We start from the raw sequence: 22,474 nt of genomic DNA, 5'->3' as shown, positions 1-22,474 counted from the left end.
ATGGTAGTGAATGAGTTTCATGAGATCTGATGGTTTTATAAGCACTAGTTCCCCTGCACAAGCTCTCTCTTGCCTGCTGCCATGTAAGAGGTTCCTTTGCTCTTCCTTCATCTTCTGCCATGATTGTGAGGCATCCTCAGCCATGTGGAACTATAAGTCCATTAAACCTCTTTCCTTTATAAATTACCCAATCTTGGGTGTATTTTTATTAGCACAACAAGAACAGACTAATACACCATACAACACCGACAGTCTAGTAGAGCACACCAACATTATCAGGTAATCACACAAACAAGTATGAAATCACAGGGGCATTAATGCTGTGAAAGGCAAGAACACATCCCTGTGAAACCTAATCATTCTCTGATCACTTGGTTTCCAACAAAATGCCTCCCAAAATATTCAGATCAGGCTCTGTTTCATTTGTGAAGAGTTCCAGAGAAGACTTTCCTGCCTCCCAGTTGACTGTGCCTGAAGCCTACACCTCAGAAGTTTACCTGGTTCTTCTCTTTCTCTCACATGTACTGCAGCTGGAGTACACAGCCCGCCTGGACTTCCTTTGGCGAGTACAGGCCAAAGAGGAGATCAATGAGATGAAGGAGCTGAGGGAACACAATGAGAACATGCTCCGGAATATCTTACCCAGCCACGTGGCCCGCCATTTCCTAGAGAAGGACCGAGACAATGAGGTGAGCCAGAAGTTGGTCTAGCCAGTGAGAAAGGGTGGTGGTGGGTGATGTACAGTTGTTCACATTGATCCCAAGCTCTGGGAGAATTTCACTGTCATCATGTGAGTGCATGAGAATGGAGAAACTGCCTAGTACTATGAAATTTACACACGGCCTCCCAACCTCAGGTGCCTCATCTACAAGATGGATATAATAAGGTCTCCATTGAAAGACTAAATTGGAATTTTAAAGTTTTATGTGCATATGCATATGTGTGTGTGTGTGTGTGTGTATGTATATCTATGTGTATGTGTATGTGTGTATATATACACAACAATTTCACTTCTGGGTATACACCCAAAATAATTGAAAGAAGGGTCTCAAAGAGATATTTGTATGTCTAGAAGCATTATTTACAATAGCCAAAAAGTTGAAGCAGCCCCAAGGGTCCATTGATGGATGACTAGATAAACAAAATGTGATATATACATAAAGTGGAATATTATTCAGGCTTTGAAAAGAAGGGAATTCTCACACATGCTACAGCAATGGATGAATTTTGAATACATTATGCTAAGTTAAATGGGCCAGTCACAAAAAATAAATACTATATTATTCCACTTATATAACGTACCTAGAGTGGTCAAATTCATAGAGATGAAAAGTAGAATGGTGGTTGCCAAGGGCTGGAGGGAGAGGAGAATGGGAGTTATTGTTTCATGGGTGCAGAATTTCAGTTTTGCAAGATCACAAGAATTACAGAGATAGATGGTGAAGATGGTTACACAGCAATGTGACTATACTTAATGCCACTAAACTATACACTGAAAAATGGTCAAGATGGCTGGACGCAGTGGCTCATGCCTGTAATCCCAGCACTTTAGGAGGCTGAGGCAGGTGGACCACGAGGTCAGGAGTTGAAGACCAGCCTGGCCAAGATGGTGAAACCCCGTCTCTACTAAAAAATACAAAAATTAGCCAAGCATGGTGGCAGGCACCTGTAATCCCAGCTACTTGGGAGGCTGAGGCAAGAGAATCGCTTGAACCTGGGGGTCAGAGGTTGCAGTGAGTCAAGATTGTGCCACTGCACTCCAGCCTGGGTGACAGAGTGAGAATCCATCTCAAAAAAAAAAAAAAAAAAAAAAAGGTCAAGATGGTAAATTGTACGTTATATGCATTTTACCACAATTAAAAATAATAATAATAAAATATATGTATATATACATAAATGTGTGTATGCATATATGTGTGATACATGTGTGTATATTTATGTATCTATATACACATATATGCACATATACATACATATGTGTGTATATATCTTCTTAGCCCATTGCCTAGCATGTAGCAAATGCTCAGAAATGCTCTTTTTACTTAAACTGTTTTGTCTTATTACATTATGAAGGCAGTCTAGAAGTCTGAAATCAAGATGCTGGGAGTCTCCTGCCCTCTCCAGAGGGTCTGGGGGAGAATCTCTCCTTGGCTTTTCCAGCTTCTGTTAGGCCCAGGAGTTGCTTGGCTATGGCCACTTGGCTCTAATTTCTCAGTCTTCACACAGCTCTTCTTAAAAGGACAAATGTACTCTCCTTTTAAGAATACCAGTCATAGATTTAAGGCTCACCCTAATTCAGTATGACCTCATCTTAATTACACCTGCAAAGACCTTATTTCCAAATAGTACCACGTTGGACATGACTGTTGAGGGGAGCATGAGTGTTGGTGGCAGGAGGCACTGGGCACTATTCGGACCACTAGAAGGAGGAAGGGTCATATGGTGAGTGCTGTGAAGGGAAATCCTAGACAGAGCCTAATGGTCAAGCTCCATCGGCGATGGTCACTTCCACATAGAATGGGAGCCTTTGGAAGTTTTAAGTGTAACCTAGTCAATTGGCTGCTGATAGAGAGTGGATAGGAGGATCATGCGACAAAAAGCCAGGCAGGAGACTCTAAAAGGGCCCAGGCAAGACCCTGGTGATGAGGTCTAGGATGGTAGCAGTGGAGACGGAGAGAAGGAGATGAATTACAGACACATCTAAGATATAGAATCAATAGTTCTTGATAATGGAGCAGATGTGGGAGGTAAGAAATGACAAAATCAAATGATTTGGTTCCCCTCTAACCTTCAAGGGAAAGTAACTCAAAAGAGAACTGAAGGTGTCTTTGAAAGTCCAGAGTCGCATTATTATGTGAATGGGCTTGGTCTTACTCTGTGAGACTCCCAAGGGAAGGTCTAGAACCATGGACTGGCCCACAGGGGACATCTTTGGGTTTCATGTTAGGAGGAGCCTTACGAAGACTGAGCCATCAGGCCCATCTCATCCTCCTAACACAGTGAGATCCACAAGGCAGGGACTACATCACCCTTGGTCACCACTGTGCCTGGCTGTGGCCCCTGCTCTTGAAATGCCTGTGGATGAACTGGAGTAGTGGGCTCCCTTGCTTTGGCATTTAACTTGGGAATGCTAACCCCTTGCTGAGGATGCTACAAAGACAATATGGATTGTCTGAGAGGCAGGGATAATACAGCTCTTCCAGGACTAGATTTTCAGACTGAACTAAACAAGAAATGAAAAACCCTTAGGACAAGAATTACAAACTCTAAGACCCTGAGACAAATCTGACCAATGAGCCAGTTGGCTTGGACAGTGGGTTAGTTGATTGGTTTATATTTAATTTATGAATGTGATGCCTTTATGCATAAAATGGGCTCTTCAGTTTACCCATCTGTACCCTGCCATTTATGTTACCTGTAAGGCCCCTAAAACCATTGCGGTTTGTGATCCTTGCCTTAGGACCATAGAGGGCAGAGGTAGGAGAGAATGATGAGGTCCGTTTTTCATCCAAGCTACTGAAGAAAAACTAGTAAAACCAGAAAAACCAGAAAAGCCAAGGGAATGAGTACTCAGCCACTGGAATAATCAGATCTTGATGTACTCAGGTCTTTGAGAGTCTCTTGGGTGCAGAGGCTCCACCCTCCTCAACGGATGGAGTTCCCCAGAATTGGGCTCAGGCCTGGTTTCCTCAAGGCTCCCTCAGGTCAGTGTCTTTGTTGCAAGAGCTTCTTGACGAAGCCATGGAAGCAGAGAGAACATCAGTGTGTATCAACCATGACCACCAGATGGAGACTATAAAACCCCTCTCCAAAGAGAAATGAGGAAAAAAAAAAAAAAACAGCTTTTTAATCAAGACACCAAAACAGTGAGGCACATAGGACCAGTGGAGAAGAGCAAGGACATACTGGTTTCATCCTGAAAGGAAGGAAACCAACCAGAGATGCATGCTGAGACTCCAGGTCATCAGCTGTCATTCAGGCGAAACCCCTGCTGAGCAAAATAAAGGACTGCTTCAGCATTCATTGCATATATAAGACATCTTGTCAGGATTATTTGAGATTTTATAAATATTTAAACAGTTCACACTGGACTAGGATTAAACACCATTCATGGTTACGTTGCCTAGAGAATTTTCACATTAGGATAAAATATCATTTACTGAACACCTACTCCATGCCAGATAATGAAATAGGCAATTGAGAAAATTATCTTTCATTCTATTTACAACCTTAAGAGTTCCATCAGCCTCATATTACTGATGAGGAAACTGGGACCCTGAGAGGTACAGGGTATGCCCCACTTTCTTTATGCAAAGCCACAAGGGGAATCCAGTCCCTCAGATTTCTTTCTTCTGTGCCCCTCTCCCCGTTACAATGCTGCTACCCGTACCACCTCTGGAGGATGGCAAGATGTGTGTGTGTGTGTGTGTGTGTGTGTGTGTGTGTGTAGAAAAAGAGAGAAAGACAGAGTCATACAATATGTGAAAGGGTGACAGGGAAGGGGCAGGACTGTAGTGGCCAGCAAGAACTCCCAGTTTCATGCTTTGTTACCGTTAAGAGGCAAAGGCATTTTTAGTTTCTCCTCTTGCTACAGATCTGAACTGTGATACAAATTTCTGAACATCTGATTGGGGACATCTGTGAGTTTCACGGGGCCACAATAGCACCCAAAGCACTACCTTTTCCTGCTATGCCAGGGTATCTCCCAGGTGTATCCCTGGGGTGGCAGTGCCTTCATGGCTGGTCTTCAGCTGACCTAGAAGACTTGTGTGATGCACAAAGCCTCCAACTGACTTGTTTGTATTGATGTGGGCCTCACACTTTAGAAAATAATTCCACAGACCGCACTCAAATAGGAACCAAACGTACAGCCTCCGGCTGGCAAAGCCAGATGACTTCTTAGTTGTAACTTGTGTGTATGTCCCTGGCCACAGCAGCCAGGAGTATGCTGAGAGCCATCACTGGCATCATTGCTGCAAGCTCAGACTCTCTTTTCTCTCCCTCCTTTGATTCTAACCCCTTTTGAGGTGTTCCAAAGAAGGCCATATGACCTAGTGGGAAAATCCCAACCTATTAAGCCAGAAGGACATGTATTCAAATTCCAGCTCTTCCATTTACTAGCGTGTGATTTGGAGCAAGTTAGTTAAGTTCTCTGAGCCTCAGTTTCTTCAACTGTAATATGATTCTAATTCTTACCCTCCTAGGACCCAGATGTTAATCAGTCAAGGAGGTGGAGGAAAAGAATTCCAGGCAGACAGACCCAAATGGCCGAAGGCGTAAAGATGAGATACTATAGGATATTTGCTGAGAAGGACTGGGGGGGGACTACAAGCACCCAAATATTTTCAGGGAAAGAACAGGCCAGAGCAGAGGTATCGTAAGTACAAAGAGACAAGTCTTGAAGAATATTGAAGTAGCTTGGATCTGATTCAATGTGCAATAGGAGGTAGGAACTATTATCCCTATTTTCTAGATGAAGAAACTGAGGCTCAGGGAAGGAAAGAAATTTACCCATGGTCACAAAGCTAGTGAGTAGTGAGCTCAAATCCAAACCCAGGTATGTGTAACACCAAAGCCAGTGTTCTTTCCCCTCCACCTCACTGTACCTGCATGCAGAGAAGGAGAACTGTGACAAAGGATGATTCAAACCATCCAAACACAGGCGGTGGACAGAGCCTCACACCCAGAAGCATCCTGTCCAAGGCAGTGTTACCCACACCAACATTCTGGCAGCTTCTGCTATTCTGCTGTGCTTTTGGCTTAGAATAGCACTCACTTCCTCTGGTCAGGAACATTCCTGCAGATAAAGCCAGCTGGAAGTCCAGGCCTGGGTATCTCATCAATGTCAAGCAGGCTAGCTCTGAGTCCCAGGAAACCCACTGGCTCATCATGGCTTTATGAGGAGTTGTTGAAAAGACACTAGCAAGGGCAGCTGTCCCAGGTGCTGGAGAGTCCACACAGCATAAATCCCATCTCAGTCACTAACTAGCTGTATGACCTATGCCAGGTTACCCAACTCTTTGGAGTCCATTTCCTCATCTGATTAATAGGGGAAATAATACTGACCTTGCTGAATTGGGGTCAGAGCTAAATCGAGTAACAACACACCAAGTCCCCAATGCAGCCTGACGCAAGGCAGCTTCACTGTAGAAAGACCGTGTGTGGGTGCATTCAAAACCCCAGTGCTGTGGGTTTAGTTCTGGTTCCTCCTTTTACTACCTTTATGACCAATGGCAAATGATAATAACCCTTTCTGGACCTCGTTTTCCTCATGGCCCTTGTTGTGCTACAAAGAGATCATAACCATACTCTGCATCTTCATCTGATTCATTAAAACATTTACATGCGTTATCAAGCCTAAAGCACTTACATGGTGCTTGACATATTTTAAATGCACACTGGTTGTTGGCTATTGTTTTTGATATACATGAGTCATTGCTATTTTTTCTACTCCTTCCCAGTCACAGCCCCATCCCCTATCCCTTCATTCACCCTTTCCTTCCTCAAGTATTAATGGAGGCCAACCATGTGCCAGGTGCTGTTCTAAATACCAGGGTTAAAACAGTGAGAAAAACAACAAAGGCCTTGCTGCTCCAAAACGTGTATTTTTGTGGGAAGACAAGACAGTGATGCAAATAAATAAATATATAACATAGTGTCAGAGAATGGTGAATTTGATGAGGATAGAAATAGCTGAATAATGGAATAAAGTGTTGAAAGGATATTTACACTGGTATCTTTGTTTGTTTGTGCTGTTATATCCAAATACTTGATACTGGGCAATTTTTAAAGAACAGAAATGTCTTTCCTCCCAAGTCTGGAGCATGGAAAGTCCCAGATCAAAGTGCCAGCAGGTTTCATGTCTGGTGTGGGCCCTTGTTTCTGCTTCCACGGTGGCACTTTAAACGCCGTGTCCCCACATGGTGTAAGAGCCGGAAAGAAGAGGTCCGCTCCCTCATACCCTGTAACAAGGGCCTCAGTGCTATTCATGAGAGCTCCACCCTTATCACTTAGTCACCTCCTAAAGCCCTCACCTCTTAATACTATCCCACTGGCAGTGAAGTTTCCACATATGAATTTGGGGGACACATTCAGAAAAGAGCAGGGGTCATGGAAGTTCTAAGGAAGTGACATGTGATCGGAGACCTGAATGACATGAAAGGATGCTAAGAAGGTTTGCAAGTCTCAGACATAGTTTCTCCCATGCTGAGAGGTGGCTTAACTTGGTATAAGCAACGCAGGACTTGGAGTTGCCTGAGCAGGTGAAGGACCGGACTATAGTTCCCCAGGCAGAGAGGACATCAGTCCTCATACTGACATATGCGGGTGTGCGACGGAGCACACACACATGCTCAAAATCCTCTACTAAGTCCATACCTTTGACCAACCAGAGGAAGATAACAATAAATCAATAATAGCTTTTCTATATTCATCAATTCCTCCCCAGTTTACAAAGTGTTTTTATATTCTTGAAGCCCAAAATAGCAAGAAACAGGTGGCACACTCAAGGCGGTTGCCTGGGGTGAGTTGAGTGAAGGGACTGTCCCGGAAGGTGTATGTAGGTTGGCCAGAGCTCCTCTGTGTATCCTTCAAAATCCCTCCACCTCTTCTCTCTGCTCTTCCTGGGGTGGGGGGACACGGGTGAGTGGGCTAATCTACATGGATTACATCTGTGACCTGCTTGGCCCTTGGGCACCCAGGTGAGCGGTCATCAAAGGCTGGCACTGGGTAAGAAATGAGGGGAAGTGAGGAATGTGAGGTCAAGATATTTATTCCCTTGCGATTGCCTGAGGCTGGCTATGTCACTTCACAGAAATTAATATCTCCTCCCAAGGCCACTGCTGTGCTGCCTCCAATGTCAAACCAACTCACTCCTTTTGGGCTCTTCTCATCCCTTTGAGCCTAGACGGGTGACGGCTCTCCTGCCACCAGCCTTGGATTTCTGGGAGATTTCTTAGGGTTTCCCTACTTCCTTCCCTCATCTTTCTAATTAAGCCCTTTATCAGTTAACTCTTCCTGAATCGTCTTGATCTGAATGTGCCCCCTCTTTTCTGCTGGGTCTCTAATTGAAGCAATAGGGATAAGGAGGAGATGAATATTCCACTGTGCTCAGCAATTGTGGGAAGCCATGGTGGCTCCCAGGCTGAAAGAGACAAGGAGAAAAAGCAGTTACTGGAACCAGTGTGAGCAGCCACTGCCAGTCGTGGCACAGAGCAGCAGGCAGACAACTGGAGTGGAGCATCTCAGTGCCACCAGGGGCAAAAGCAGAGCAAGAGCTGGCACTGTCATCGATGGCCAAGGGACCTGTGGCCAGAGGAGTCACCTCACTTGCCCAGAGTCATGTGCCCACAGCGGTGGGGATCGAGTGCTCCTCTCTTTCCACGTTCCTGCCTTCACCAGCCGAGGAGGAAGTCCCTGTAACACCATCCACCCTATGGGGAAGTGCCAGGGAGGGAGTCTCTCCCTCTCTTATGGTGCTTTACCCCATCAGACTGGGGAAAGCCAAGGTCACTGGACCTCGAGACAATCGTGGGGCCCAGCTGCTAAAGACCCACAAAGACCTCAGTCTGTCTTGTCTCCTCACGGACCTGTTTCTGCCCAAGGTGAACCCGCCTTCTCCTCACATATGGCAAGCCACTTAACACAGGTTTCCCTTTCTGCCCCACAAGAAGGTAAAGACCCACCATTCTCCAGGCTCTCTGCAAGCCACTGAGTAGATAAATCAGATCAGTCCCACTCTGCCTCACAGGAAGGGGCTGAAGGTTCCCATTTGTGCCTCAAATCCAAGACACATTGTCCAATCCATCCTTATCTGAGAGCCTGTGTTGAGGGGGTTGGTCTTCAACTGACTGTCAGGCCCCTGTAGCCACTCTCTCCATCAGCTAGCATCTTATGGAAAAGAGGGGTGAGTCCCATTCCACCCTATTCCCACTTCTCCAACCTCCAGCAGGATACCACAGAATCAAGATCTGAACTCAGGTCATATTTCTTCAAGCTCTTTCTTACCCCTCCACTGTGAAACGACCATCCCATCAGATGGACAAACCTAAACCAGTTTCCAATTTCCATGACACTTATTCCTGCTTGTCATTATTATTATTGCTGTTGTTGTTGCTATAATTATAGTTATTATTAGCAGTAGCATGGGCTGTTGTCAGACTGTCTAGGTACAAATTCCAGCTCTACGTCATAACAACTATGGGGCTTGGGTAAAGTATTTAATCTCTGCATCCCTCAGTTTCCCCATAGATGAAATAAGGGTCTTACTTGTGTCTGTCTCATGGGGATGTGGTAAACATTAAATGAGATGATGTATGTGCAATCTTTTGCATTGTGCTTGGCACATAGTAAGTGCTCAAAAAAGTAGCTAATATTATCACATTTTTATTATTTAAGCAATCAGAATATTTCAAATGATGGAAAGACTGAGAAATAAAACTAAGGAAAAGGGCATGAGGCTGGGGGCAGTGGCTCATGCCTATAATCCCAGCACTTTGGGAGGCCTAGGTGGGTAGATTGCTTGAGGCCAGGAGTTCAAGACTAGCATGGCCAACGTGGTGAAACCCCATCTCTACTAAAAATGCAAAAATTAGCCTGGTATGATGGCAGGTGCCTGTAACTGCAGCTACTCAGGGGGTTGAGACATGAGAATCACTTGAACCCAGGAGGCGGAGGTTGCAGTGAGCAAAGATCCCGCCACTGCACTCTAGCCTGGGCAATAGAGTGAGACTCTGTCTCAAAAAACAAAAACAAAAGAGTGTGAGAGGAGCTGGCATTCATTAGAATATTCAGGGAGACAAACAATCGTTAAGACACCCCTGGCTGCCTGCCATTTTATACCATGGAGGCATTTACCTCCCAGGGCATAAACCAAAGTGGGAGGGGATCTGGACTGCGTAATTAGACAATGAATTTTAGAGGGTAGGATCTTCTCTTTTATCTCTATTTTTAAGCAGAAAATAAAAATATAGGTGTAATGGGCTGAATTATATCTCCCCAAAATTTATATGTTGAAGTCCTTACCCCAAGGATCTCAAAATGTAACTGTATTTAGAGACAGCATCTTTAAAGAGGTAATTAAGTTAAACTGAGGTCATTAAGGGGACCTAACCCAATATGACAGGTGCCCTAATAGGAAGAGGAGACTAGAACCTAAGGGAAGACCATGCGAAGACACAGGGAAGACAGCATCTGCAACCATGAGGAAAGCCCTCTGACAACACCAACCTGCCAACACCTTGAACTTAGACTTCCAGCCTCTGCAATTGTGAGGAAACTAACATCTGTTGTTTAAGCCACTGAGTCTGTGGTCCTATATTAGAACAGCCCTAGCAAACAAATACTATAGGTAATAGAGTAAATAGAGACTTTCCCACCAAACCACAGTCATTAGGAGGATGCACGTTTACTTAAGCAGGATCTCTGACTCCTACTGCAGAGTCAGGCTCCTTCATGGCATCACCATATTGTTCAAAGCCAAGGTAAACAGAAATCCACCTTTGAAAGCCATTTACCTTTGCTCTGCTCCCTGACTGCTATCTGCACTCCTTCTACCCTGCCCAGCCCTACCTAGCCAGTCATCAGCTGCCTGTGCTCTTTTGAATAAGGACTAAATAAGGCATCAGTTTAGATTAATACACACTTAAAGTTCAAGAGCAATTGATGATGAATGGGTGACACCATCTTTCTCTGACCTAGGGCATGCCATGTGGAGGAGGCACACTCACATGTGTAGTGCAAGGGAAGGCCTTGGGAGTCCTCTGATCCTCTCTCCCACTACTAGCTGTGTGATCCAAAACAATGACTTAACTCCTCTCTATCTCATTTCCTGTATCTGTAAAGTGGGAATAATTATCATATGACTTCATAGAATTATTACAAGGATTAAATCATTGAATTCATATGAAAGCAATTTGTAAGGTTTCATGTTTCCTACGAAGGTCAGGAAGTCATTAATCAACCAACAGTTTTGAGTATTTACCTTTGACCAGACTGTCTAGGGTGTGCATTATATCGGGGCATCTAAAAACTACTAATCACACGATACATAATTGGAGTGCAATAAGATGAATGGCATGTGGTTTTTGCCCTCATGGAATCCACACTTAAAGGAAGAAATGGATGTTAAGACAGTAATGCAGGTGGCAAAGGCTATACTGTAGAATTGTTGAGGTCACTGAAAAGCACCAAGTGCAGCCTCTAAACTCCCTCTGTGACTTATAGAAGTCGTTGTCTCTAAATGGTTAGCAGAGGCAGAAAACAAGAGCTAGCCTGGTAAAGGAAGCTAACTGCAGGGAAGGAAGAACATTTCCCACCCAGAGACAGACGGCAGGAATAAAAGCATTGAAGTGTGAAATGGAACAGGGTTTGTGTCTTTGTTTGGGTTCTTCCAGAAGCAAACCTTGAGACAAGGATTTGAATGCAAGTAATTTACTCAGCGGTGGTCCCAGTAAACACTAGTAGATTGGAAATGAGAAGGAAGGCAACCGATAAATGATGCATCATCCGATTAGTTACCCCGTGGGCGACTGGAGGTTAATCCCGCTGGGAAATTCAGGGAAATGGTGTGAGAACATGCCTCAAAGTTATCAGGCCCAAGGCGCGAGGGAGCCAGGACTCTCCAGCAGTTCCCATTGGCATTGGTCAACTGCTGCTTCGGAGGGGTGTTAATTTCCTGGCACCTCCCAAGGCTGCTTCTCACATGGGCAGAGTGCCCTCTAGTGGCCAGAGAAAAACACCATCTAGTGGAGAAGAAACACAAGGGCTGACACTTGAACACTGGGTGAGAGTATGCAGGCAGAGCACCTACAGCATCAGACACCACATGCACACAGAAGTACAAATGCTTCTGTGTTCTGGAGCACATGTCCAACTGGGGAGTTGCAGACAATAAAGCTGAAGAGATAGGTGGAGGCAAGGGCATGCATATACGTCTGCTTCAGTGTGTGAGCTTTATCCTGAGGGCAATGGTGAGCCATTGGAGGGATTTAAGATAGGGAGAGGTATGGTCAATAGTGTATCTTTAATAGATCACTCTGGCTGCTGTGTGAAGAATGCCTTTGAATGGAACAAGACTGGAGTCAGGAAACCCAGTAGAAGGCTCTCATTTTAGTGATCAAGAAGGAAAACAGGAAGAGCCTGATTTTTAAAAACACACACACAGTGGTAGAAGCAAACATGTTTAGAAGACAAAAACAAGCCCAGCAGAACTTGATGATTTATTGAAGATGGATACAATGGGGAAGGAGTCAGGATGACTCTAAGGGTCTCTTATTTTGATGATTTGGCAATGCTGGTGCCACCAAGTGAATTAGAGAGCAATGCAGTAGACACAGGCTTAGTTGGAGAGAAGATGCACTCAGTTTATGGAAACTGTGATTGGAGGAGGGTGAGGGCAACCAAGCATGAGACATAGAAGCTTGAAGCCCAAGAAGGATAACTGACCTTGACACAGGAATTTAGAAACCGTCAGCACATGGATATTGAAACGAGATGGACCAGGTAAGTCTGTAAAATTGAACCATTCAGTGGGCCAAGGACAGAACCATAGCAATCACCAACATTTAAGGTGGAAAAGAGGCAAAAAAAAAAAAAAAGGCATTCTCAAAGGGGCCAGGCATGAGAAAAGCAAAGGACATCACTAAAGCATAAAAAGTCAAGAGAATCAAGATCTTGGGGTGATCAATAAAAGCACCAATCTGCAGGTGTCCCGCAGGATATAAAGTTACATGTGTATATTGATTTTTCCACTTTGACTAGCAGGCTAGACTGTTCTTAGTTCATTTCATTCCAGTCTGAGATGCCAGTGGGCATTAAGAGCGCGGGAATAGGCAGTGAAGGTAACTAGCTTGAGAAGTTTGGCAACAAGGAGGAAGAGAAACTAGTTGATAGCCACAAGTGTCTGTAGGATCCAGGGCACTTTGTTCTTTTTCTTAGAAGAGACTCTTAGAGGATGAGGAGGAGGAGGAGCAGGGAGAAGAGGCCAGGAGAAAGAAATGAGAAAGAAAAGGATCACTGAAAAAGTAAATTGCTGAAGAAGTTATGAAATGATCAGGTGGAAGTACTGACCTTCAGCAAGAGAAGGAAAGACAGACACATCATCATCTGGAGTTGAAGTGAAAGAGAAGAAAATGAACAACAGACAAGTCTATGAGGATTGGAACAGAGATAAGTCACCACCAAGAGCCACCACCATGTTCTCAATGAAGTAGAAAGGTAAGATCATCTACTGAGAGGAATAGAGTAGGGGGTTAAGTGGAGATCTGAAGGTTTGGACTAACCATTGAGGAGAAAAGAAAAGGAAGCTGACCAAGAATGAATGAACTGGCAATCAGAACTCAGGCCCCAGCTGAGGCTGGAGACCATGAATTTTCAGTCATCACATTCCATATGGTGATGATGCTGGGATTGTGGTGCAATAGACTGAATATTCATGATCCTCCAGAATTCATATGTTGAAACCCTAACTCACAAGGTGATGGTATTAGGAGGTGGGAACTTTGGGAGGTGATTAGATCATGAAGGTAAAAGCCCTCATGGATGGGATTAGTGCCCTTACTTTAAAAGGCCCCAGAGATTTACCTTGCTTCTTCCACCACTTGAGGACACAGTGAGAAATCAACATCTCTGAACCAGAAAGTGAGTCCTCACCAGACATCATATCTGCCAGTACCTTGATCTTGGACTTCTCAGCCTCCAGAACTGTGAGAAATAAATTTCTATTGTTTATAAGCCACTCAGTCCAAGGTATTTTGTTATAGCAGCCCACGTGGACTAAAACACACAGTGTTGACCTAACGATATCCAAGACTCATTTTCTGTCTCTCTGTGGGTGCCTGTGCACACGTGTACACATGCGTGTACAGGAAGCATCATTGCAGAACCGACCTCTGATGACCATTTCTGGCGCCCTCTGTGTGTCTCTGTCCAGGAGCTGTATTCTCAATCCTATGATGCTGTTGGGGTGATGTTTGCCTCCATCCCAGGATTTGCGGACTTTTACTCTCAGACCGAAATGAATAACCAGGGAGTGGAATGCCTGCGCTTGCTGAATGAGATCATTGCTGACTTCGATGAGGTAAATATAAGCCTGAGACACTTACAATCACAAATAGGCATCGTTGTCAAAGCGTTGTGTTATTCATTGTACGAATTACTCATTTTTTTTTTTTTTGCACTTACGGAATTCCAGCCTGCGTTATAAACACAAACATGTATTATCTGATTTAATTGTCACAATTATCACCTGAGTTAAATGCTATTATTTCCCTATTTGGGGGATCAGGAATATAAGGCTCAGGGAGGCTAAGTAACATAACCCAGTGTTGTACAGCCGGCAGATGGCAAAGGCAGGACTTGACTAGAAGCCTCTATGAGGCCAATACTACTCAGGCACTGACACCACAGAGGCTGGACACTGAAGCAGGCATTGCTCCATCTTCTCAAAGTGTCAAAGACAAAACTGTCCATTTGCCTTTGGTCAGAGACTAATTGCAAGTACAAACATACTACAGATAGCTGTTTCTTCCTCCAGGCTCCGTGAGTCTAGTGAACACATTCTGTGGGGGGGAAATACTCATGCTGCACTTCAGGTCCATTCATAAACTTGACACAAGTGGGCCTTCTACTCCCCCATTCCCCATCTTGAAGGACACCAGTGTCCAACCAGTTACTTAAGCCTGAGATGGGAAGCAAGTGATTCCCTGAGAAAATGCTATGGAATAAGCCAAATCCCTGCCTAACCCCAGAGGGAACTCGGGCACATAAATGGTACAACTGTCTCACACTGAAGCAGGGGGCCAGACCTTTGGATACCCGTATTGGTCAGTCATTATTGGTCATGGGCTGCCCTGGTAGGGGTACCTAGCCTCCCAGGCATTTCCAGCAAGGGAGTTCTCATGAGGCCAAGCAAATTCTCCAAAAGGAGGTGCAGCAGTGCATTGTCAGCAGCCAGCACTCATGGCATTTTGGAGGATGGTCCCACAAAGGGGCTTGGGGTGGGAAACAAGAACAACTACTACATAACTCTAAAGAGCATCCTGTCCCTCCATCCCTACATTCAATCCAGCTACTGAGTCCCGTGAAGTCCTTCTTTCCATTGTATATATTTATGGTGCAAAATGTGATGTTTTGATATATGTGTACATTGTGGAATGATTAAGCTAATTAACATATCCATCACCTCACGTCTTACTACTTCTTTGTGCCAAAAATATTTAAGATCTACTCCCTTGGCAATTTTCAAGTATGTAATACATTATTGTTCACTATGCTATGCAATAGATCTCCAGAAAGTATTCGTCTTGTCTAACTAAAACTTTATACCCTTTAACTAATATCTCCCTGTTCCCACCCCACCCCCCAGGTTCTGATAACCACCATTCCATTCTTTGCTTCTGAGTTTGACGTTCTTAGATTCCACGTATAAGTGATATCATATGTATTTGTCTTTCTGTGCCTGGCATATTTCATTTAGCATCGTATCCTCCAGGTCCATCCATGTTGCTGCAAATGGCAGGTCTTCCTTCTTTTTGTGGCTGAATACTATTCCACTGTGTGTGTGTATATGTGTATGTGTGTGGTGTGTGCATGTGTGTGTGCATGCGTGCATGTGTGTATCCATTCATTTCTCAAGGGACGTTTAGGCTAATTCCGTATTTTGCCTGTTGTGAACATGCTGAGACGAACATGGGTGTGCAGACATCTCATCAACTTTCTTAGTAGCTCTCACACCTGCCTTTTTCTCACCATCAGTGCTGCTTTTACCTTCATTCAGACCATGTTATTTCTCTCCTAGACAACTGCAGTCATCTCCTATCTGCTCTGCCTGCCTGCATCTCACCATTAGCAATCACCAAAGGCGGGAGAATTTTGTCACATCCCTTTGAAGCCTAAACCCTTCAGTGGCTCCCCTTTGTCAACTCTAGCAGGCCTTGCACTCACTGTCCCTGCCTCCTCTCAGCCTTACCTCTCCCTGCAGGCCACCTGGCCAGCATCACCTGACTGCTTACAAGCCAACAAGCCCACCTGGCTCTCACACACTGCACTTTCTGCCTGGAGGCCATGCCATTCTCGCCCTTACCCCATCCTCTCTCCCTCGACTCTATGACCAGCTGAAAAGCTAACATTCCTTTAACAGTCAATTCAAACACTACTTCCACTGTTGAAGGCTTTTTTCTAACCCCCATCTCTATCCAGGTAAATGTTGTCACTCCTTTTTTAATGAAGAACTCATACTCTGAAAAATCTCCTATCATAGAGATTGAAACCCTTCAGTACGACCCTGTTTACCATCTACTAGCCACTTAGTTCTAGGGTAGAAACCCATGTTACTAATCTCTATAGGTGTTTACAAGTGTTGCCAGAAATGCAAAGCATTTTCAATATATGTCATTTAGTAGTTATTTACCTCTCACACAAACCCTTAGGCTAGGCATTATTAGCTTTCATTTTAAAAATAAGCAAAGCTGAGACTTAGAAACACCAAAAATAACCAAGATCACATACCACTAAGTGGCAAAGCCAAGATTTGAACCCCAGTCTCCCATACTGCTTTGATTTGGAATCATTTGTGTTGCACTGTTTCTCATTTACCTGGCATTTCATGGTAATGATTTTGAAGTCATAAGCCCAAACACGGTCATCATAGTTGCCCTGGGATGGGTGTGGGGGGTCAAGATGGATAAGACGTGATCACTTCTTGCCTCCCAAGGCTTCACCATCCAGTGGGAGGCAGGGTGACTATGAGTTGCCCTTACACAAGAAGTCACTGGTAAGTGTAACTAGTACAGAGGGTCTTGCAAGGTGGGGAGGGGAAGGCAATTTTGTGACAATAGCACCTTTAACTCCTATCCTCTATGCTAGGCCATAAGCTCACTAAGGTAGAGACCATATTTTTGTATCTTGTTAAGTCTCCAGGGCCCAGCTCTGTGTCTAGCACATAAGAGATGGACATGGCAGACGCTTGCTAAGTACTTGCTAAAGGAATTAATTCATTAATGGGGGGACAGAAACAAGCTGGCAGATAGTAAGGTGAAGATAGGTTAACGCAATTCAAAACATACTTCCAATTTCTTTAATTTTTTAATTCTATTAATTTTTTAATTCTATTAATTAATTTTTTAATTCTATTACAAATATCTGACTAAAGGTTAAGACGTCAGGCTTTGTTGTATTTTAAACTTTATAGCAGGGGTGTCCAGTGTTTTGGCTTCCTTGGGCCACATTGAAAGAAGAATGTGGCTACCTATAAAGTCTTGGGCTACCTATAAAATACACTAACACTAAGGATAGCTGATGGGCTTTTAAAAATTCGCAAAAAAAAAAATCTCATAATATTTCAAGACAGTTTACAAATTTGTGTTGGGCCACATTCAAAGACGTCCTGGGCCACAGGTTGGACAAGCTCGCTTTATAGCAACCCATCTTCCAAAAGTGCTCCCTGTCATATTTTAAAATTGTAGTGAATAAAGTACATTTGAATTACATTTGCATCTCAGTGAACCAAACTGTAGACTCTCTAGAGTCTTGGAAAGCGGAGAAGGAGGGCAGTGCCCCTAGTGGTTGAAATGGGCGTTTGCAGAGGGAAGTTGGAGAAAAGGGAATTGGTCTAGGAGGCTTGGTTCTTTAGAACAGGGGCGTTAGACCAGGAGGAAAAGTATGAATAAGAGGAGGGGGAGGATAAGTAGATGGGGAGGAGGGGAGAGAGGAGGGAGAAGAGAGGCAGCGATGAAGAGAAGAAGGATGAAAAGAGGAGGAAAGGGGAAGAGAAAGGATGGGGCGGGGGGAAGGTAGTGGAGAATATAGTCAACAGGAAAAATAAAAACGCGGCCTGAATTGCTAGCCCAAACACTCTCAGCTTTGCCTGTGTGTCGGTCCTTGGGTCACTCAGACCTGCCTTTTTTTTTTTTTTTTTTTGTCAAGAGAGGTCCTCTAGATTCTGCCTGGCTGAGTTCCAGCCAGATGCCTGCTGTTCACTTTAATACTGACGCGTCTCTTCTTGCCGATAGAATTACCACAGGAACCTGAGATCATGCAGAATTCTTTCCTGGCTCAGAGAAAAGCTGAACTTTGCACAGATCACATCTCCAAGACTGTGTTTGCAATAACCCAACTCAAGGGCTCCTCACCCCACAGCCCCTGCCTCAACAAAGGGCTGAAGAGCCCTCTCACATCTCACTTCCCCATTTGCTCTAGTGAACAAATGGGCTGATCAGGGACAACACTATGCCTGCAGACACTTTCAGCTATAGAGTAAATAAATCTGCTGGATGGATATTAAATGAGATAATGAAGTTCCTTTCTGCCTCCAAATTATCTTCTGAGGGGGAGGCTTACCAGAGCCTGAAGCTGGCTCTTGGCCAAGTGGTTCTGAAGAAAAGAGAAGGAAAAGCACCTGCTCTCCACAGGACCACATCAGATCAGTCCACCGCCAGCAGAAAGCTGGGGGAAAGCAGCTACAGGGAGGCAGAGGGAGGGAGGTGAGCAACTGAAGATGTTCCAGGATTTTTAAGCTGAAACATTAGCAGCTGAAGGGCTGCCAAAACACCAAATATGTTTGGTTAGTGTCTGAAAGCAAAGACCAGTCATGATCCAAGGCTGAAGACCTGTGTACCCTGGGCACAACTGGCAGAATCTCTGTGACAGAAGAAGAGGGGCTTCACTTTAGTTCAAGAAACAAAAATAATAAACAAAGGCTGCCCCTGCTGTAAATCAGGCTATACATACACACAAACACACACACACACACACACACCAAAGCAAAGCACCTACCTGTGTTCTCCATGTTCCCAGAAGAGTTCCTCTCAAGGAGGAATTTTCCAAGTTTCTCAGCCCCTGATTAATTTTGAGATGATGCCTAAAACAAGACAGTCTGTAGAGAACCCATCTTCTGTTCCGTCTGCCTGTCTGTCCACCCCAGGATGACATGAGACCCTGAGGATATTATAATCTTAAATGGAGGCAAAAGCTAGAGAATCAGAAATTGCATCTAAATGTCTTCCAAGAGTGGGAATAAGAAGACAAAGTTTAGACTTGGGAATCAGTGAGGTTTGAGTTTGAGCCTAGCTCTCCCACTCAGGGTTGGCTTCGAGAGTGTGCACCCTATGCAGTCACAAAAGGAACCCACACTTGTTTTAATGTTCTGCTGTTGCTCTCACGTGCGTCTTAATTTTTGGAAAAGGTGTTCTGCATTTTCATTTTGCACTGGGCCCTGCAAATTATATGTGGTCCTGTCTCCCCTTTCTCACTCTGGGACCTTGGGACACATTATTTTACCACATGGAGCCTCTGCTGATTCATCTGGAAAATGGATCTGAGAATACTAAGCTCAAAGTGCCACTCAGAGAAATAGATGATCAATGGAGGCAGAGCCCCTAGTTCTGTGCCCCAGTATATGCGGACATCCCCTCTTCCAGTCTGCTTTTTAATCTCTTTAAAATGTTTAATTTATGCTTTGTATACTGTGGAGTTTTTATTTTTAGTAGAGACAGCGGTTTTCACCACATTGGCCAGGCTGGTCTCAAACTCCTGACCTTAGGTGATCTGCCAGCCTCAGCCTTCCATAGTGCTAGGATTACAGATGTGAGCCACCACCCCTAGCCTGGAATTTTTAATCTAATAGTTACCTGCAAGGGCATTGAACTTATGTAATTTAGCTGTTTTCTCACTCTATGTCCTTAAACAAGTTATTTAATCCCTCTATGCACCTCAGTTTTCCCATCTACAAAATGAGATACAGTAGGGTCATTGTAAGTTAAATGCAGAGATTAAAAAGCACTTAAGACTGTATTTGATGCAATGGACTGAGTAGCATCTCCTCCCCAAAATTCATGTGCTGTGAGAAATGAGTTTCTGTTGTTTGGTTTTTTTTTGTTATTGTTGTTGTTGTTTTTTATTATTATACTTTAGGTTTTAGGGTACATGTGCACAATGTGCAGGTTTGTTACATATGTATCCATGTGCCATGTTGTTTTGCTGCACCCATTAACTCGTCATTTAGCATTAGGTATATCTCTTAATGCTGTCCCTCCCCCCTCCCCCAACCCCACAACAGTCCCCAGAGTGTGATGTTCCCCTTCCTGTGTCCATGAGTTCTCATTGTTCAATTCCCACCTATGAGTGAGAACATGCAGTGTTTGGTTTTTTGTCCTTGCAATAGTTTACTGAGAATGATGTTTTCCAGTTTCATCCGTGTCCCTACAAAGGACATGAACTCATCATTTTTTATGGCTGCATAGTATTCCATGGTGTATATGTGCCACATTTTCTTAATCCAGTCTATCGTTGTTGGACATTTGGGTTGGTTCCAACTCTTTGCTATTGTGAATAGTGCCGCAATAAACATACGTGTGCATGTGTCTTTATAGCAGCATGATTTATAGTCCTTCGGGTATATACCCAGTAATGGGATGGCTGGGTCAAATGGTATTTCTAGTTCTAGATCCCTGAGGAATCGCCACACTGACTTCCACAATGGTTGAACTAGTTTACAGTCCCACCAACAGTGTAAAAGTGTTCCTATTTCTCCACATCCTCTCCAGCACCTGTTGTTTCCTGACTTTTTAATGATGGCCATTCTAACTGGTGTGAGATGGTATCTCACTGTGGTTTTGATTTGCATTTCTCTGATGGCCAGTGATGATGAGCATTTTTTCATGTGTTTTTTGGCTGCATAAATGTCTTCTTTTGAGAAGTGTCTGTTCATGTCCTTCACCCACTTGTTGATGGGGTTGTTTTTTTTCTTGTAAATTTGTTTGAGTTCATTGTAGATTCTGGATATTAGCCCTTTGTCAGATGAGTAGGTTGCCAAAATTTTCTCCCATTCTGTAGGTTGCCTGTTCACTCTGATGGTAGTTTCTTTTGCTGTGCAGAAGCTCTTTAGTTTAATTAGATCCCATTTGTCAATTTTGGCTTTTGTTGCCATTGCTTTTGGTGTTTTAGACATGAAGTCCTTGCCCATGGCTATGTCCTGAATGGTATTGCCTAGGTTTTCTTGTAGGATTTTAATGGTTTTAGGTCTAACATGTAAGTCTTTAATCCATCTTGAATTAATTTTTGTATAAGGTGTAAGGAAGGGATCCAGTTGCAGCTTTCTACATATGGCTAGCCAGTTTTCCCAGCACCATTTATTAAATAGGGAATCCTTTCCACATTTCTTGTTTTTGTCAGGTTTGTCAAAGATCAGATAGTTGTAGATATGCGGCATCATTTCTGAGGACTCTGTTCTGTTCCATTGATCTATGTCTCTGTTGTGGTACCAGTACCATGCTGTTTTGGTTACTGTAGCCTTGTAGTATAGTTTGAAGTCAGGTAGTGTGATGCCTCCAGCTTTGTTCTTTTGGCTTAGCAATATCCTTGATGAACATTGATGCAAAAATCCTCAATAAAATACTGGCAAACCGAATCCAGCAGCACATCAAAAAGCTTATACACCATGATCAAGTGGGCTTCATCCCTGGGATGCAAGGCTGGTTCAACATACACAAATCAATAAATGTAATCCAGCATATAAACAGAACCAAAGACGAAAACCACAGGATTATCTCAATAGATGCAGAAAAGGCCTTTGACAAAATTCAACAACCCTTCATGCTAAAAACTCTCAATAAATTAGGTATTGATGGGACGTATCTCAAAATAATAAGAGCTATCTATGACAAACCCACAGCCAATATCATACTGAATGGGCAAAAACTGGAAGCATTCCCTTTGAAAACTGGCACAAGACAGGGATGACCTCTCTCACCACTCCTATTCAACATAGTGCTGGAAGTTCTGGCCAGAGCAATCAGCCAGGAGAAGGAAATAAAGGGTATTCAATTAGGAAAAGAGGAAGTCAAATTGTCCCTGTTTGCAGATGACATGATTGTATATCTAGAAAACCCCACTGTCTCAGCCCAAAATCTCCTTAAGCTGATTAGCAACTTCAGCAAAGTCTCAGGATACAAAATTAATGTACAAAAATCACAAGCATTCTTGTACACCAATCACAGACAAACAGAGAGCCAAATCATGAGTGAACTCCCATTCACAATTGCTTCAAAGAGAATAAAATACCTAGGAATCCAACTTACAAGGGATGTGAAGGACCTCTTCAAGGAGAACTACAAACCACTGCTCAATGAAATAAAAGAGGATACAAACAAATGGAAGAACATTCCATGCTCATGGGTTGGAAGAATCAATATCGTGAAAATGGCCATAGTGCCCAAGGTAATTTATAGATTCAATGCCATCCCCATCAAGCTACCAATGACTTTCTTCACAAAATTGGAAAAAAACTACTTTAAAGTTCATATGGAACAAAAAAAAGCCCGCATCGCCAAGTCAATCCTAAGCCAAAAGAACAAAGCTGTTGTTTGTTTTTATTATGGCTGCTTGAGCAGACTAATACACTTGGCACAGAACTATGATCATTAAAAGCTCATTTTATTATTATGTGTATTTGTTTCTAGTGTGGCTGTAGCAAAGTGCC

At 43.7% G+C, this 22,474-nt stretch overlaps 1 protein-coding gene across 3 annotated transcripts in view; it reads left to right on the top strand.

The window, feature by feature from the left end:
- Positions 1 to 22,474, top strand: part of ADCY8 (adenylate cyclase 8) — a 271,269-nt gene that overhangs the window by 234,047 nt on the left and 14,748 nt on the right. For all 3 annotated transcript variants that reach the window (XM_003256212.3, XM_030795007.1, XM_030795008.1), the window contains 2 exons: positions 531 to 689; positions 13,931 to 14,077. In XM_003256212.3, the coding sequence (XP_003256260.1) occupies positions 531 to 689; positions 13,931 to 14,077 (306 nt within the window). The remainder of the gene's footprint in view (positions 1 to 530; positions 690 to 13,930; positions 14,078 to 22,474) is intronic.

This window comes from Nomascus leucogenys, chromosome 16 (genome assembly GCF_006542625.1).
Source record: "Nomascus leucogenys isolate Asia chromosome 16, Asia_NLE_v1, whole genome shotgun sequence".
Lineage (NCBI taxonomy): Eukaryota > Metazoa > Chordata > Mammalia > Primates > Hylobatidae > Nomascus > Nomascus leucogenys.
The sequence above is the reverse complement of the archived record's forward strand: the minus strand, read 5'-3'. Positions and strand labels throughout refer to the sequence as shown.